Source organism: Sciurus vulgaris (genome assembly GCF_902686455.1).
Source record: "Sciurus vulgaris genome assembly, chromosome: 14".
Lineage (NCBI taxonomy): Eukaryota > Metazoa > Chordata > Mammalia > Rodentia > Sciuridae > Sciurus > Sciurus vulgaris.
In genome coordinates this window covers 53,437,132-53,455,331 of record NC_136475.1, presented here as the reverse complement: position 1 = coordinate 53,455,331, position 18,200 = coordinate 53,437,132, and the positions used below count along the sequence as shown (strand labels likewise).

The window sequence follows — 18,200 nt, the reverse complement described above, 5'->3', positions numbered from 1 at the left end:
ATCTCAAGTTCAAAGCCAGCCCTGGTAATTTAGCAAGACTCTGTCTCAAAATAAAAAGCACTGGGGATGTGACTCCATGGTTAAGTGCCCCTGGGTTCAATTCCCAGCACCAAAAGAGAAGGAAAAAAAAAAAAAAAAAATCTGCAAATAATCAAGCAGGGCTGACAATAAATGTTAAAACATGAATGGGCTACCAATCTGCAGTGAAACCAGCATTCCAATGTCCATTTTGAGGAAAACACATCAAGATCATTAAAATGTTTAGATTATTTACCTAAAAATCTCATTCCTTGGAATGCAAAGTTTTAAGGCATATAGGAATAGAAAATGCAAACACCATTTCAGTAGAGAAACACAAAAATCTACAAAAGCACTTATAAAGTGCTATATCAAAAAAATAAATAAAGAGGACTGGGGATATGGCTCGGTGGTTAAGAATCTCTGGGTTTAATCCTTAGTACAACAAGAAGAACATTAAAGGGCTTGGCTGGTAATATTGAGTATTTCAAATATCTGAAAACAGTTTTCTCACGTATTATACACATTGGCATCTAAATTATTAGTTATTCGCATAAAAAAAAAACAAGTGAGTAAAATTTGTTTTGAAACACAATTTGTTTTTCATAGAATCTACTCAAAACCAAAGATTAAATTTTACAACCCCTAAGAGGTTTTCCCCTTCCCTTCTCATGAAACTCGAAGAAATCTACATTCTCTTCCATGACTGCTACCAATTCCTACTTTGACCACCTTCATCATTTTTTAAGTACTACGGATTTTAAGAACTACTTTGGACAACATTAGCCATCCAACTCTTTTCTCTCCTTTTCCCCTCCTTTCATTCCTGAAGCCAATGACAGAAAATCTGCATTATAATACAGGAAAAAATATTAAGGTAATAATCAGCATCCAAACCTGGCATCAGTCACCTGGGAAGCATGTTAGATATTCAGGTTAGGTACCCTGTTTTAGGTCTAAAGTGAGACTTAGGGGTCCTTTATCAATGGTCTGAATCCTGGCTGCACAAATGAATCATCAGAGCTTTAAAAAGATGATGGGTGAGTCCCATCCAGAGAAGTTTTCATTGAGAAACATACTTGGGCACCTAATATCTTTTAAAAAATTAGTTTCTACTCAGGAACCACTGAGGAAGCACAGTTTCATATAATTTAAGTTAAAAAAGCTAAAGTGGGCAATATAAGTAAGCTGTTACAACTATTGAAACCATGAGGTTAGGAACAATAAATAAGAATTGGTATTTTAACAATATCCCCTTCATGATTCTTAGGCATATCACTTCGAGAAAAAAATCATCTAGGTTAGTGCTACTCATCAGAACTTTTAGTGATGATGGAAAAGTTCATCTGTGCTACTCTGTGTGGTAACCACTAGCTGTGTGGCTAATAAGCACTTAAATTGTCCCTACTGAGACTGAGAAAATGAATTTCTCGTTTGATTAAATGTAAATAGTCACATGTGGCTAGTAGCTACTAAACTAGCCAGGGCATAATTAGATAATCTGTTCTGGTCAGAAGGAATGAATTATATATCCAAATCTGTGACTGCAAAAGGAATCCACAAGAGCCACTGCCTATAGCTGTCTTCTCCTGTTAATGAAGACAAAAGACAGGTGTTAAAAACAATTCATTTATTGGATTTTAAACTAGTTACACAATTGAAATAATCAGTTTGGCACTACTCTATACAGGGATTTCACCTGTGTATGCTGACACTTAAATACTGTACGAGGACCACTGCTGTGCTTAGATTGAGTCACTCAGCAGGTAGATACTAAAAAATATGCTGTGGTACTCCTTTAAGGAAGACTGTACAGGGTGTGTTATAAGATGACATTCACCAACTTGTGAATTATTTCAATCTAGAAGATATCTTGAACTCTAAACTTGTCATAGGCAAATGCTGTGTTAGCAATTTGGGATGCACACACACGTTACATAAAAATCCATACATTCTAATGATAAATGAACTAAAAAAAAAAAAAAAAAAAAAAAAACCCACATTTCAGCTTTTGTAATATGAAGAAAATAATTTAAAAACAAACAAAACAAAACAAAATGGCATTCAATGGGTACAAAAGCCCCAAATCACTATAATAAAGAACTACATGTGAATCTTTACAAATTAATTACACAATGGTGTTGTGTAAAAGGCTGCATCTGTACAAAGTCTTGCCAATGCTATCGCTAGTTTATACAATCTTTTACATCTATGTAACATGTATTAAACAAGTCAATTAAATACCAAGCCTTATTAGTCTCAACGATTCTGCAGGAAATAGAACAAAAGAAAGAAGAAAAAAAATCACAGAATTTCCACAAATACAGCAGTCTTCCATTAGGTGAAGTATAACAGTTTTCAAAGTGGGTCAAACAATATTTGTAAAGAATACAGGTAAAAACCAACCAGTCAGGGTGTTTACTGTTGTTGCTGTTTATTTTCAAAATCACACGTTGTATACACACACAACAATCAATCAAAAATTTATTCAACAAACCCCCATTTTTTTTTCTTTCAGCAACTGGCTCTGATCAGCACCAAAAACTCCAGTCTGTGGGAAACACAGACTTTGCTTCTGTGACTTGGTCCAGCAATCCATCAGTCATCGGTAAGGTTCAAGACTTGCCCTCCTCTTTTCCTTTCCTCTTCTGGCTCTCCAAGGTTCTCTCAAGGATTCGGATTTATGGCCCACTGCCCCACTACCATCCAACAGCCATTTGGGAAAAATTTAAAATAATTTGAGATGACTGAAATGACGGGACCTGTACTAATGATCGGTTTTCTCCATTCCAAAAAAAATATTTCTTATTGAGTTCCTAGACTGTTTGGCCTCGGATGCCACGATCGTACTGGGTAATTATTTCTAGCCTGAGACTTTGTGACTTTGTCAGATGCCTCAAAGAAAAAGTGATCAATGTTCTGGAAACACTTCCGGACAAATCAAGAAATCAAATGGCAGCTGAGAACCTGTGCACACAGACTAATGAGACCAAACATGGAAATCACCAAAATTATGAGAGCTCAACAGAGGCAGAGTTTTAAACCTGCAGAGAGCCACCACAGATGGTACCTGAGGATCTGGAGTTTTTGATGAAAAGAGCCTGAAGTGAGGACTAGTCATCTGTATCAGGGAGGAAAAAATATTAATTAGGTAACAAGCCACTCAACCCTAAAAACCCAATAAATGATATTTTATTTTTCCTAACCCAGTAAAAGACTTCTGGGACCTTCCTTTCTAAAGAAGAGGTAATAAATACTTCAGAGTCCAGATGAAATGTTTCACAACTATGTAGAATCCATAGTGCTCAGGGCAACCTAGAACATCTAGACCTCCACACAGAAGGCAAGACCAAGATTATTTCACCTTACTCTTCCCTGCTACTGTAATACTCATTTGCAAAGGTTCAAAAACAGTCACATCAATTTTCTGCTTAATATGTGGGGGGAAAAAAAGTGGTGATGGGAAAATACTATGGGAACTTATTTCCAAAGCCATAGCATAAGCAAAAGCCATGTTTGTTTATTTTGGTTATGGGGACTGAACCCAGGGCTGTGTATATGCTGTTATATGCTCTGCCACTGAGCTACAACTCCAACCCCAAAAGCCACGTTTAAAAACAAAAACCACCCAACTTTATCAAAACATATATAAGAATGTCAGCAAAAATCTCACAACATATAAATATCCACATTCTCAGTCACAAAAAAAAAAAAAAAAAAAAAAAATGACATTTGGGTGAGGATTTCACCATCTTTAAACTCACAGCTTTGCTGACTTACCTCCTATGCATAATAGCATGGTGACACAAGGAGATCGGTGAGAACAAGCAGTTGGTCATCAGTGAATTGCTGTTTGTGTTCTTGCCAGTTGTCATGGTGTGTCCTTCGAAAATTGGATAAGGTCTTTTTTACAGTCATCTGTGGAGTAGGCAACCCACATCATACATTTTAATATTTCTGAACAATAGGGTTGTATGTACTGTATCTTTAGCTAAGTAGTGATCTATAGTTGACTTCAGATCTCACAAATTGTGTTGTAATGCTACTAAACCAAGTCAATCTTGTTTTGCAAAATAATCACACTTCTGTAGAATTACTAACTTTACTTTAGGACAACCCACTGGAACTTACACTATTTCAATCACACTTAAATCTATTTACAAAGGTGAGAAGGAATAAATCATTTGTATTTTGAACTGTTAAACTTAGGAACATACCTATCCACTACTATATAATACCATCACTATTTCCTATTTACCATTATCTTCCTGTGAGATACTTTACAGATATAAAATGTAACTATCCAGCTGGGTGCAGTGGTGCAATGCCTGTAATCCCAGTGGCTCGGGAGGCTGAGGCAGGAGGATTGAGAGTTCAAAGCCAGCCTCAGCAAAAGTGAAGCACTAAGCAACTCAGTGACAGCCTGTCTCTAAATAAAATACAAAATAGGGCTGGGGATGTGGCTCAGTTGTTAAGTGCCCCTGAGTTCAATTCTTGGTAAACCCACCCTCAAAACAGATTTTTTTTTTTTTTTTTAAACTATCCAGGCAATATTGACAATATTCTACTTCCATTAAAATGGGAAGGACAGAAGCTACCGTGATTTTCTTGCTATAAAAAAATCTCAAATATACATTGGATTAAAGTATCTGTAAGATTTTAATGATTACTGGAAAGTAGACTTAGTCCTGGCAGAGGCAGTAGTTGTATCAAAGTAGCAAGTTCAAAGTATATAGGAAATTATAAATACAAATGACTTCTTATGAAACACTGATAATCATATATGGAAAGAAACAAGAAATAACTAGTCGTACCTCAATAGGCTGAGGATCATTCAAATGTGCACTGAGATTCATAAGTAGCTGGGGCATCCAGGTAGGAACATTGTAAGGGCTTGAAAGAACACATGCACCAAGTCCTAGCACCCCAGCATGGCGTTTGACCAACTCTGCAAAGAAAACAACAATATACGGTCTTTAATGTACTCATTACAGAGATATAGAACTAGTTCTCAATTATGAAAGATGTTTTCAATGTGTGAATTTCTGCATTTAAAATGGATCTTCAAGTGTGTGTGCGCACACACACACACTTAAAAAAAAAAAAGATGTGTAAGGCTGTATTAAGAATTATCTAGGGCTGGGAATATGGCTCAGTTGGTCAGAGTGCTTGCCTCGCAAACACAAGGCCCTGGGTTCAATCCCCAGCACCACAAAAAAAAGACTTATCTAGATATCCATCTGGTGTGGTGGTACATGCCTGTATTCCCAGTGACTCAGGAAGCCGAGACAAGAGGATCACAAGTTCCAAGCCAGTCTCAGCAATTTAGCAATTTGGTCAGCCCTTGTCTCAAAATAGAGAATAGAAAGGGCCAGAGATGTGTTTCAGTGGTTAAGTGCCCCTGGTTAACAATTCTACAAAGAGGTCTCTGTTCCTTCCTTAGGACGATAATTACAAAGCTTTCAAATTCTCATTGTTTCTTTTTTCTGTCTTTTTTTTTGGCACTGGGGATTGAACCAAGGGCCTTGCGCATGCTAGATATGAGCTCTATCAATAAGTTATACCCCAGCCCTAAATTACCATAGTTTCTTTTTTTCTCTTTGTTTGGAACTGGGTATTAAACCTAAGGGCACTCTCCCACTGAGCTATATTCTCAGTTCTTTTTATTTTTTTATTTTGAAAAAGTCTCATTAAGCTGCAGAAGCTGAGCTTAAACTGAAATCCCCCTGCCTCTCAGCCTCCTGAGTTGCGGTATTATGGATGTGCACCACCACTCAAAGCTCATGGTTACTTAACAAAGCTGCATGAATATATATGCTTGTAAGCATATTATATGTGTGTATATGAAACAGGGAAAGTAAAGATAACAGAAAGAGACTTTGGAATACACATAAACAATGCCATCTGGTATACAGAGATCTAAAAATAGTTTGGTACTTATTAAAATTAGAATTCAAGCAAAAAAAGTTGAATAATGGTACTTCACTGAAATTTGCTATTAATTCTATGACATGATTAATATACTTGGCACTTAATAGCTGCATATTCCAAGCAATTCCCACAAATTCAATTAATTTCCTACTTACTAATCTTCCCATGTGTTTTCTATTCCTGTGATTATTAACAGTAGAAAAGTCAGATGCTTTTTTACATGTAAACTTCTCTTCAAACACAAAATAGTAGTCAAGATGTCATTCTCATTTGGTTTCTTTATATTCAATTACATTGGAAACTCCTGTAATGACTCTTCTTGTTCTCTCAATAAATTATTAGTGAAGTACAATCGTTCACATAATGACATTATGGACAAGGATAGCCCACATATACAAGGGTGGTCCTTTAAAACTCTCTTTAGTGGTGTCATAGTCCTTTCAGTGTGTTTTAAGTACAATCTACGTTGTAGACTTGATTTATTAAAAGTTTTACATAGCCATGCACAGGTTTCTTTACATCTATCTCAATTTTAGCTTTTACATGCGAGAGACAACTATTCCCAGTACCTAGCAAAAACCTGGGCACATACAAGTTTAAGTCTGGCTAATTCCCAACAGGTATGGGTGTTTTCTACCAGCAATATTACCTGCAGAAGGAATGGTATCTCCTACAGAACCAGGGTCTCGCTTTCTTTTCTTAGGTAGTTTTGTTTTGCAAAGTTGCTCAAAATGAATCTGCATAGGACTGTCCATGGTAAGGAAGTTACACTGTAACAGACCACTTAAGGTGGTAGCAGCCATTTCTCGAACCTGCAGAAATAATAATTTCTATTAGAATTCAGATTCTAAGCCTGAGGGAACAATGGAGAGTAGAAGGGTAGTATGGAAAATGGGGTGGGGACCTTCCCTGGAACTGTATGCAAATTTTTCATATTCTCTTTGGAAGTTTCTTCATAAGAGATTTCATCAAATTCTTAGACTCAAAGAGTCTGTGGCTTCAAAATGGGTACACACTTTAGGGTTACTGAGGTAAATGTTTAACTATTCTATGCAAAATGTAATTTCTCCATAAATTATCTTCCCCACTGACTAACTTACTCTAAATGTAAAAGCAGTGTTGAAGCCTGAAGTTACGGAAAAAGATGGACGTTTCATACAGCTTAAGGGAACCAAAAACCAGCAAGACATAATGATTGTAAATATTTATGCCCCAAACAATGGTGCATCCATGTATGTCAAACAAATCCTTCTCGATTCCAGGGAACAAACAGATCCACTGGATACATCCTCCAAACAAAAAACTGAACAAAGAAACTAGAATTGAGTGATACAATCAATGATTTAGACTTAATGGACATATATAGAGTATCTCATCCATCATCGAGCCAATACACTTTCTTCTCAGCAGCTCATGGATCCTTCCCTAAAATAGACCATATTCTATGCCACAAAGCAGCCATTAGTAAATACAAAAACAGAGATACTACCTTGTATTCTATCAGATCATAATGGAATGAAATTAGAAATCAATGATAAAATAAAAAACAGAGACTACTCCAACACCTGGAGACTAAATCAAATGCTATTGAGTGATGCAATGGCAACAGAAGACATCAGGGAGGAGATAAAAAAATTCTTAGAGGTAAATGAGAACAATGATAAAACATCAAAATCTCTGAGACACTATAAAAGCAGTACTAAGAGGAAAGTCACTGCATTGAGCTCATACATTAAAAGAATAAAAAGTCAACAACTAGAATAACCTAACATTACATCTCAAAGCCCTAGAAAAAACAGATCAACACCAAATATAGAAGAAGACAGGAAATAATTAAAATCAGAGCTGAGGACTGGGGATATAGCTCAGTTGGTAGAGTGTCTGACAAGCACAAGGCCCTGGGTTCAAATCCCCAGCACCACAATAAATAAATAAATAAATAAATAAATAAATAAATTTAAATCAGAGCTGAAATCGATGAAAGTGAAACAAAAGAAACAATTCAAAAACTTGACAAAACAAAAAGTTGGTTCTTTGAAAAAGTAAACAAAATTGATAAACCCTTAGCCACAATAACAAAGATAGAAAAACCCAAATTACTAAAATTCATGATGAAAAAGGAAAGATCACAATAGACACCACTGAAATACATAACATAAAACTAGAAGCTACTTTGAAAATCTACACTCCAACAAAATAGAAAATATCAAAGACATTGACAAATTTTTAAAGACATATGATCCTCCCAAACTAAATCAGGAGAACACACACAATTTAAACAGATCAATTTCAAGCAATGAAATAGAAGAAGCCATCAAAAGCCTACCAACCAAGAAAAGCCCAGAACTCCTCAAAGTATTTCATGAAATAGAAAAAGAGGAAACCGTTCCACACTTACTCAATGAAGCTAGTATCACCTTGATACCAAAACCAGACAAAGACATCAAGGAAAGAAAACTTCAGACCAATATCCCTGATGAACATAGAGGCAAAAATCCTTAACAAAATTCTGGCAAATCACATACAAAAACATATGAAAAAGACAGTGCACCATGATCAAATGGGGTTCATCCAGGGGTGCAAGGTTGGTTCAATATGCAGAAATCAATAAACGTAATTCTTCACATCAATAGACTTAAATTTAAGAAACATAATTATTTCAATAGATGCTGAGAAAGCTTTTGATAAAATACAGCACCCTTTCATGCTCAAAACACTAGAAAAAACAGGTATAGGAGGAACATACCTCAACATTGTAAAGGTTATCTACGCTAAGCCCATGGCCAACATCATTCTAAATGGAGGAAAAACTGAATGCATTCCCACTAAAAACTGGAGCAAGGCAGGGATGCCCTCTTTTACCATTCCTATTCAACATCATCCTTGAAACACTAGCCAGAGCAATCAGACAGACCAAAAAAATTAAAGGGATATGAACAGGAAAATAAGAACTCAAGCTATCACTCTTTGCCACCACGGACATGACACTATATTTAGAAGATCCAAAAATTCCATCAGAAAACTTCTAGAACTAATACATGAACTCAGCAAAGTGGCAGGATATAAAATCAATATGCATAAATCTAATGCATTTCTATTCATATGTGATGAATCATCTGAAAGAGAAATTAGGAAAACCACTCCATTCACAATAGCCTCAATAAAACAAAATAAATAAAACACCTCGGAATTAATATAAGAAAAGAGGTGAAAGACCTCTACAAACCACTAAAGAAAGAAATTAAAGAAAACCTTACAAGAAGGAAAGATCTCCCATGTTCTTGGATAGGCAGAATTTGTCAAAATGACCGTACTACCAAAGGCACTATACAGATTCAATGCAATTCCAATTAAAATCCCAATGACATTCCTCACAGAGAAGGCAATCATGAAATTCATCTGGAAGAATAAGAGATCTCAAATAGTCAAAGCAATCCTGAGCAGGAAGAGTGAAGCGGGAGGCATCACAACACCAGACCTTAAACTATACTACAGAGCAACAGTAACAAAAACGGCATGGTATTGGCACCAAAACAGACAGGTACAAAATGGAAGACACAGAGACAAACCCACAAATACAGTTACCTCACACTAGAAAAAGGAGTCAAAAACATACAATGGAGAAAAGATAGCCTATTCAACAAATGGTGCTGGGAAAACTAGAAATCCATATGCAGTATGGATCAAGGACCTAGGAATTAGACCAGAGGCCCAAAATGGATCAAGGAACTAGGAATAAGACCAGAGGCCCTGCACCAAATAGAAGAAAAAGTAGGTTCAGACTCACTGTCAGGCGTCTATCATCCACCATTTGCCTGCCTCTCGCCTGTCCATCGCCTGCCTTACCCCTATCCATCACCCAACGCTCGAGGTTCACCTCCCGATCGTCCGACACCTGCCAGCAGATTGATCGCAGACCGCCAGTGGAGAACCAGCTGCCTGCTGCTGCCTGGAAGTTCACTGTTACAGTACCTGCAGGTTTGATTACACGTGGCTGCCGCCATTTTGAGACAACAGCCAGGCCCTGTAGGACCCCTGGCCGGACTGACCGAGTCCCATCTCCAGGATCCCTCAGCCCAACTGATCACTCCCTGCCTCTGGGGCCCTCACATCAACTGACTGCTCCCTGCAGCCAGGACCCCCAGACCAACTGATTGCACCCAGCCTCCTGGATCCCACAACCACACTAAACACACCCGACCTCCAGGACCACTGCCGGACCAACTGCATCCTGTCTCCAGGACCTCCAGCTGACCACGTCCACCCCTGAGCTGCAACTCCACATTTGCCAACACATTTGGAAGCCAGAGGAGCCATCTTGGATAATCCTGGAAGCCATGGCTCCGATCTTTGGGTGGGGCAAATCCCATCCTGAGACACGCCTGCTGGAGGCTTGAAGCTCATTGTCAGGTACCTCTCATACATCAGGCTACTGAACACTGGGAGGTTTCATTAGTATATGACTATAACACAGTAGATTTTCTTTTTTCTCCTTTTTTTAAAAAAATTTGTTTTTATTTCTTTACGTTTCTTGCTTTCTTTTCCTTCTGTTTACCTGTTCCCTCAGAGTCGCTTTCTCCCCCTAATTTACATGATGTTATTGTCCCCATAGGGGCTATTTGGTCTAGGATTGCATAGTGTCTGATTTGGGTACTGCTAATATTGATCTCCCCTTAAAGAAAGGGTTTTGGACACCTATAGGGCCACTATAAGCCTATAGGAGGAAATCTGCAATACCCCAGATCTGCAGCGCTAGAGAGGAAGATATATGAACATTATGAAAAAAACAAGGGAAGAAAATGATCCAAACAAACCTAGATTCTATAGTAATAGAATCCAATGACAGTATGTTAGAAGAAATGTCAGAAAAGGACTTCAGATTATACATGATTAAGATGATTCGCGAAGCAAAGGATGAGATAAGAGAGCAAATGCAGGCAATGAATGATAATACCAATGAGCTGAAAGAGCACCTGCAGGAAGCAAAAGATCATTTCAACAAAGAGATAGAGATTCTCAAAAAAAAAAAAAAAAAAAAAAAACAAACGGAAATCCTTGAAATGAAGGAGACAATAAACCAAATAAAAAACTCAATGGAAAGCATCACCAACAGAACAGACTGGACCACTTGGAAGACAGAACCTCAGACAATGAAGACAAAATATTTAATCTTGAAAATAAAGTTGCCCAAACAGAGAAGATGGTAAGAAATCATGAACAGAATCTCCAAGAACTATGGGACATCATGAAAAGACCAAATTTAAGAATTATTGGGATTGAGGAAGGCACAGAGATACAAACCAAAGGAATGAACAACCTATTCAATGAAATAATAGCAGAAAATTTCCCAAACCTGAAGAATGAAATGGAAAATCAAATACAAGAAGCTTACAGAACACCAAATGCACAGAATCACAACAGATCCACACCGAGGCACATTATAATGAAAATGCCTAACATTCAAAATAAAGATAGGATTTTGAAGGCCGCGAGAGAAAAGCATCAGATTACATATAGGGGGAGACCAATACAAATAGCAGCCGACTTCTCAACCCAGACTCTAAAAGATAGAAGGGCCTGGAACAACATATTTCAAGCTCTGAAAGAACATGGTTGCCAACCAAGAATCCTATACCCAGCAAAACTAACCTTCAGATTTGAAGATGAAATAAAATCCTTCCATGATAAACAAAAGTTAAAAGAATTTACAAATAGAAAGCCTGCAGTACAGAATGTTCTCAACAAAATATTCCATGAGGAGGAAATGAAAAACAACAATGGAGGTCAGCAAAGGGAGAAACTACCTTATAGAAAAACCACTCAAAGGAGAAACCAAGCCAACTTAAAAACCAAAAATAAGCCAAAATGACTGGGAATACAAATCATTTCTCAATAATAACCCTGAACGTTAATGGCCTAAACTCGTCAATCAAAAGACATAGACTGGCAGAATGGATTAAAAAGAAAGACCCAACAATATGCTGCCTGTAAGAGACTCATCTCATAGAAAAAGACATCCACAGACTAAAGGTGAAAGGATGGGAAAAAACCTACCACACACATGGATCCAGTAAAAAAGCAGGGGTTACCATCCTTATATCAGATAAAGTGTACTTCAAGCCAAAGTTAGTCAGAAGGGATAAAGAAGGACATTTCATACTGCTTAAGGGAACCATAAATGAGGAAGACAAAACGATAGTAAATATTTATGCCCCAAACAATGGTGCATCCCTGTACATCAAACAAATCCTTCTCAATTTCAAGAATCACATAGACCACAACACAATAATTCTGGGCGACTTTAACGCACCGTTGTCACCGCTAGATAGATCTTCCAAACAAAATCCAAACAAAGAAACCATAAAACTCAATAGCACAATCAATAACCTAGACTTAATAGACATATACAGAATATTCCATCCATCAACTAGCGGATACACTTTCTTCTCAGCAGCACATGGAATCTTCTCGAAAAAAGACCATATGTTATGCCACAAAGCAGCCCTTAGGAAATGCAAAAAAAATAGAGATGCTGCCTTGTGTTCTATCAGATCATAATGGACTGAGAGTAGAAATCAATGACAAAGTAAAAAACAGAAATTACTCCAACACTTGGAGACTAAATAATATGCTATTGAATGAAACATGGATAACAAAAAACATCAGGGAGGAGATTAAAAAATTCTTAGAGGTCAATGAGAATGATGATACAACATATCAAAATCTCCGGGACATTATGAAAGCGGTACTAAGAGGAAAATTCATTGCATGGAGCACATTCCAGAAAAGAATGAACAGTCAACAACTAAATGACCTAACATTACAGATCAAAGCCCTAGAAAAAGATGAACAGAATAACAGCAAAAGTAGTAGAAGACAGGAAATAATTAAAATCAGAGCTGAAATCAATGAAATTGAAACAAAAGAAACTATTCAAAAAATTGACATAACAAAAAGTTGGTTCTTTGAGAAAGTAAACAAAATAGACAAACCCTTAGCCACACTAACAAAGAGGAGAAGATTCAAATTACTAAAATACATGATGCAAAAGGAAATATCACAACAGACATCACTGAGATACAGAACATAATGAGAAGCTACTTTGAAAATCTGTATTCCAACAAAATAGAAACTACCGAAGACACTGACAAATTTCTAGAGATATATGCTCCCCGCAAACTGAACCAGGAGGACATACACAATTTAAACAGATCAATATCAAGCAATGAAATAGAAGAAGCCATTAAAAATCTGCCATCCAAGAAAAGCCCAGGACCAGATGGATTCTCAGCCGAGTTCTACAAGACCTTCAAAGAAGAACTCATTCCAATACTTCTCAAAGTATTCCAGGAAATAGAAAAGGAGGGTACCTTACCAAACTCATTCTATGAAGCTAATGTCACCCTCATTCCCAAACCAGGCAAAGACACATCAAGGAAAGAAAATTTTAGACCAATATCCTTGATGAATATAGATGCAAAGATCCTTAACAAAATATTGGCAAACCGTATCCAAAAACATATTAAGAAAATTGTGCACCACAATCAAGTGGGGTTCAATCCCTGGAATGCAAGGATGGGTCAACATTCGTAAATCAATAAACGTAATCCATCATGTCAATAGACTTAAGGATAAGAATCATATGGTTATTTCAATTGACGCAGAGAAAGCGTTCGACAAAATACAACACCCCTTCATGCTCAAAACACTAGAAAAAATAGGGATAGTAGGAACATTCTTGAACATTGTAAAGGCTATTTATGCTGAGCCCATGGCCAACATCATTCTTAATGGAGAAAAACTGAAACCATTCCCTTTAAAAACGGGAACAAGACAGGGATGTCCTCTTTCACCACTTCTATTCAACACTGTCCTCGAAACTCTAGCCAGAGCAATTAGGCAGGCCAAAGAAATTAAAGGGATACGAATAGGAAAAGAGGAACTTAAGCTGTCACTATTTGCGGATGACATGATTCTATATTTAGAGCATCCAAAAACCTCCTCCAGAAAACATCTAGACCTCATCAATGAATTCAGCAAAATAGCAGGCTATGAAATCAACACGCATAAATCTACAGCATTTTTATACGCAAGCGATGAAACAGCTGAAAGGGAAATGAGGAAAACAACTCCATTTGCAATAGCCTCAAAAAAAAAATAAAATACTTGGGTATCAATCTAACCAAAGAGGTAAAAGATCTCTACAATGAAAACTACAAAACACTGAAGAAAGAAATTAAGGAAGACCTTAGAAGATGGAAAGATCTCCCATGTTCTTGGATAGGCAGAATTAATATTGTCAAAATGGCCATACTACCAAAAGTGCTATGCAGATTCAATGCAATTCCAATTAAAATCCCAATGACATACCTCACAGAAACAGAGAAAGCAATCATGAAATTCATCTGGAAGAATAAGAAACCCAGAATAGCTAAAGCAATCCTTAGCAGGAAGAATGAAACAGGGGATATCGCAATACCAGAACTTCAACTATACTACAAAGCAATAGTAACAAAAACGGAATGGTACTGGCACCAAAACAGACAGGTAGATCAATAGTACAGAATAGAGGACACGGACACAAACCCAAATAAATACAATTTTCTAATACTAGACAAAGGTGCCAAAAATATGCAATGGAGAAAAGATAGCCTCTTCAACAAATGGTGCTGGGAAAACTGGAAATCCATATGCAACCGAACGAAACTAAACCCCTATCTCTCACCCTGCACAAAACTCAACTCACAATGGATCAAGGACCTTGAAATCAGACCAGAGACCCTGCATCTTATAGAAGAAAAAGTAGGTCTTCACCTTGTTGGCTTAGGATCAGACTTCCTTAACAGGACTCCCATAGCACAAGAAATAAAAGCAAGAATCAATAACTGGGATAGATTCAAACTAAATAGCTTTCTCTCAGCAAAGGAAACTATCAGCAATGTGAAGAGAGAGCCTACAGAGAGGGAGAATATCTTTGCCACTCATACTTCAGATAGAGCACTAATTTCCAGAATATATAAAGAACTCAAAAAACTCTATACCAAGAATACAAATAACCCAATCAACAAATGGGCTAAGGAAATGAGCAGACACTTCACAGAAGAAGATGTACAAGCAATCAACAGATATATGAAAAAATGTTCAACATCTTTAGGAATAAGAGAAATTCAAATCAAAACTACACTAAGATTCCATCTCACCCCAATTAGAATCAAGAACACAAGCAACAATAGGTGTTGGAGAGGATGTGGGAAAAAAGGTACACTCATACATTGCTGGTGGGACTGCAAATTAGTGCAGCCACTCTGGAAAGCAGTGTGGAGATTCCTTAGAAAACTTGGAATGGACCTACCATTTGACCCAGCTATCCCACTCCTCGGCCTATACCCAAAGGACTTAAAACCAGCATACTACAGAGATACAGCCACATCAATGTTCATAGCGGCTCAATTCACAATAGCCAGACTATGGAACCAACCTAGATGCCCTTCAATTGATGAATGGATAAAGAAACTGTGGTATATATATACAATGAATATTACTCAGCTATAAAGAATAATAAAATTGTGGCATTTGCAGGCAAATGGATGAAATTGGAAAATATCATGTTAAGTGAGATAAGCCAATCTCAAAAATCCAAAAGAGGAATGATCTCACTGATGAGCGGATGATGACACTTAATGGGGGGTGGGAGTGGGACAAGAATGGAGGAAGGAGGGACTGTATAGAGGGAGAAGAGAGGTGGGAGGGGTGGGGAGGGGGAAGGAAAAAAATAATGGAATGAATCAAACATCATTACTCTATGTAAATTTATGAATATGCAAATGGTATGCTGTTACTCCATGTACAAACAGAAACAATATGTATCCCATTTGTTTACAATAAAAATAAATTTAAAAAAAAGAAAAAGTAGGTTCAAATCTTTAACATGTTGGCCTAGGACTAGACTTCCTTAACAAGACTCCTAAAGCCCAAGAAATGAAAGCTAGGATCAATAAATGGGATGGATTCAAACTAAAAAGCTTTTTCTCAGCAAAGGATACAATCGATAATGTGAAAAGAGAGCCTACAGAGTGGGAGAAAATCCTTTCCACATGCACTTCAGATAGAGCACTGATCTCCATAATTTATAAAGAACTTAAAAAACTATACACCAAAAATACAAAGAACACAATCAATAAATGGGCTAAGGCACTAGACACTTTACAGAAGAAGACATACAGGCAATTAAGAAATATATGAAAAAATGTTTAACATCTCTAGTAATTAGAGAAATGCAAATTAAAACAACCCTAAGATTTCATCTTACTCCAATTAGAATGGCTATTATCAAGAACACAAGCAATAGTAAGTGTTGGTGTGGATGTGGGGAAAAAGGCATATTTGTACATTGCTGGTGGAGTTGCAAATTGGTACAACCACTATAGAAAGCAGTATGGAGGATTCCTCAGAAAACTTGGAATGGACCACCTTTTGACCCAGCTATCCCACTTCTTGGTTTACACCCAAAGGACTTAAAATCAGCATGCTACAGTATGCAGCCACATAAATGTTTATAGCAGCTCAATTCACAAAAGGTAGATTGTGGAACCAACCTAGATACCCTTCAACTGATGAATGGATAAAGAAACTGTGGTATATATACATGATAGAATATTATTCAGGCATAAAGAAGAATAAAATTATGGCATTCACAGGTAAATGGAATTGGAGAATATCATGCTAAGTGAAATCAGCCAGTCCCCCCAAACCAAAGGCCGAAATGTTTTCTCTGATAAGTGGATGATGATACATAATAGGGGTGTGCGCGTGGGGTGGGGGGGGGGGGTAAGAGAAGAATGGAGTAAGTTTTGATTATGTACAGGGAAATGAGAGGTGGAAGGGGCATGACATGAAAGATAGTGGAATGAGACAGATATCATTACCGTATGTATATGTATGATTACATGAATGGTGTGAATCTACATCGTATACAACAATAGAAACAAAAATTTGTACCCTATATGTGTAAAATGAATCAAAATGCAGTCTCTAAAACAATAAATAAATAAATAAAGTTTCCCTGGATTCTACTACACTTCTCTAAAGCCACTGCTACAGTAGTTTCTAATGGTAACAAACATGGAGAACAATCTAATTTCTAACTAGCATACATTGTAAAGATTTATATCCAGTTTATTTATGAATTTCATAGCTCATTGCCAAACTAAAAGCACAGTTCATATAAATTCTTAAAATCAATTTCAATGAAAGAAAAACAACTATGGGAAGAATAAAGAGAAAAGGAAAAAAGAAAAAATCAGTAGGGCTTGGGACATAGCTCAGTGGTCAGACTGCCTAGCAAGGATGAGGCTCTGGGTTCAATCCCCAAGCACACGCATGTGTGCACACACACACACACACACACATACACACAAATAAGCAGTAAAAAGGCAATAATATTTCATTTATAAATCACAAATTTTTCCTGATTAACATTCATAAAGACATGCAATAAAATGAAAAACATGTTTTACAAGAAAAAAAATCAAAAAATAAAAAACAAAAAAAGCAAATGTTTTGGCTTAGCATTACTTGGGAAATTTTCTCATCATCACTGTCTTTGGGTTGCCTTATTTCCTATAAAGCAATTTGTTTTATAGGAATTTGTTTTATAATTTGATACTTAACTACTGATTATAATGCTTTCAACTTCTCCCTATCATGCCACAAAATATTCTTTCCCTAAATAGTCTTAATTCATGTAACTTTTGCTGTGTATTGGGGAGCAAGGGGATAGAATATAAGAAATGAGGTTACTAAATTCGAAAATATAAACAATTTCACTGCCAGTTCTATGACTAGCAGATGCTGTCTATAAAGCTAGTGCTAACATACTATAAAATAAAATGAATGTGAACTACTAGTTGTAACTTACCAACACTGATTTTTTTTTTAATGTATTATTGTTTTATGGATGAGGAGAGGGCACTAAATTAAATCAGGTGAAAATGACTCATTGCTTTCAGTTCACGATGCTCTGGTCACTGAAAAGTTTGATTTTTCATTATTTATAGCTTATACTGTCATTATATTATTTACTAGCCCTATACCACAAAATATAATGATTTTTCTTATGCCATACATTGAAATCGTTACTCTGAAGGTTGTTTACATTGATGAATTTTGATCTTGTGTGTGTATGTATATATACACATATATATTCTTTCTTTCTTTTTTTTTTTTTCAGTGCTGGGGATTGAACCTAGAGT

The 18,200-nt window shown here is 36.7% G+C and overlaps 1 protein-coding gene and 1 long non-coding RNA gene across 2 annotated transcripts in view; one reads left to right on the top strand and one right to left on the bottom strand.

Annotated features, from left to right (window-relative positions):
- Positions 1–1,631: 1,631 nt before the first annotated feature.
- Positions 1,632–18,200, bottom strand: part of PSME4 (proteasome activator subunit 4) — a 102,535-nt gene continuing 85,966 nt past the window's right edge. The window contains exons 44-47 of the mRNA XM_079110202.1: positions 6,599–6,761; positions 4,833–4,966; positions 3,799–3,936; positions 1,632–3,139 (exon numbers count right to left, since the gene is read on the bottom strand). Coding sequence (XP_078966328.1) covers positions 3,802–3,936; positions 4,833–4,966; positions 6,599–6,761 — 432 coding nt within the window. The 3' untranslated portion in view covers positions 1,632–3,139; positions 3,799–3,801. The remainder of the gene's footprint in view (positions 3,140–3,798; positions 3,937–4,832; positions 4,967–6,598; positions 6,762–18,200) is intronic.
- LOC306643911 lies at positions 9,587–16,300 on the top strand. Its single transcript, XR_013759114.1, has 2 exons — positions 9,587–9,724; positions 15,863–16,300. It is a non-coding gene; the product is annotated as an uncharacterized lncRNA (long non-coding RNA).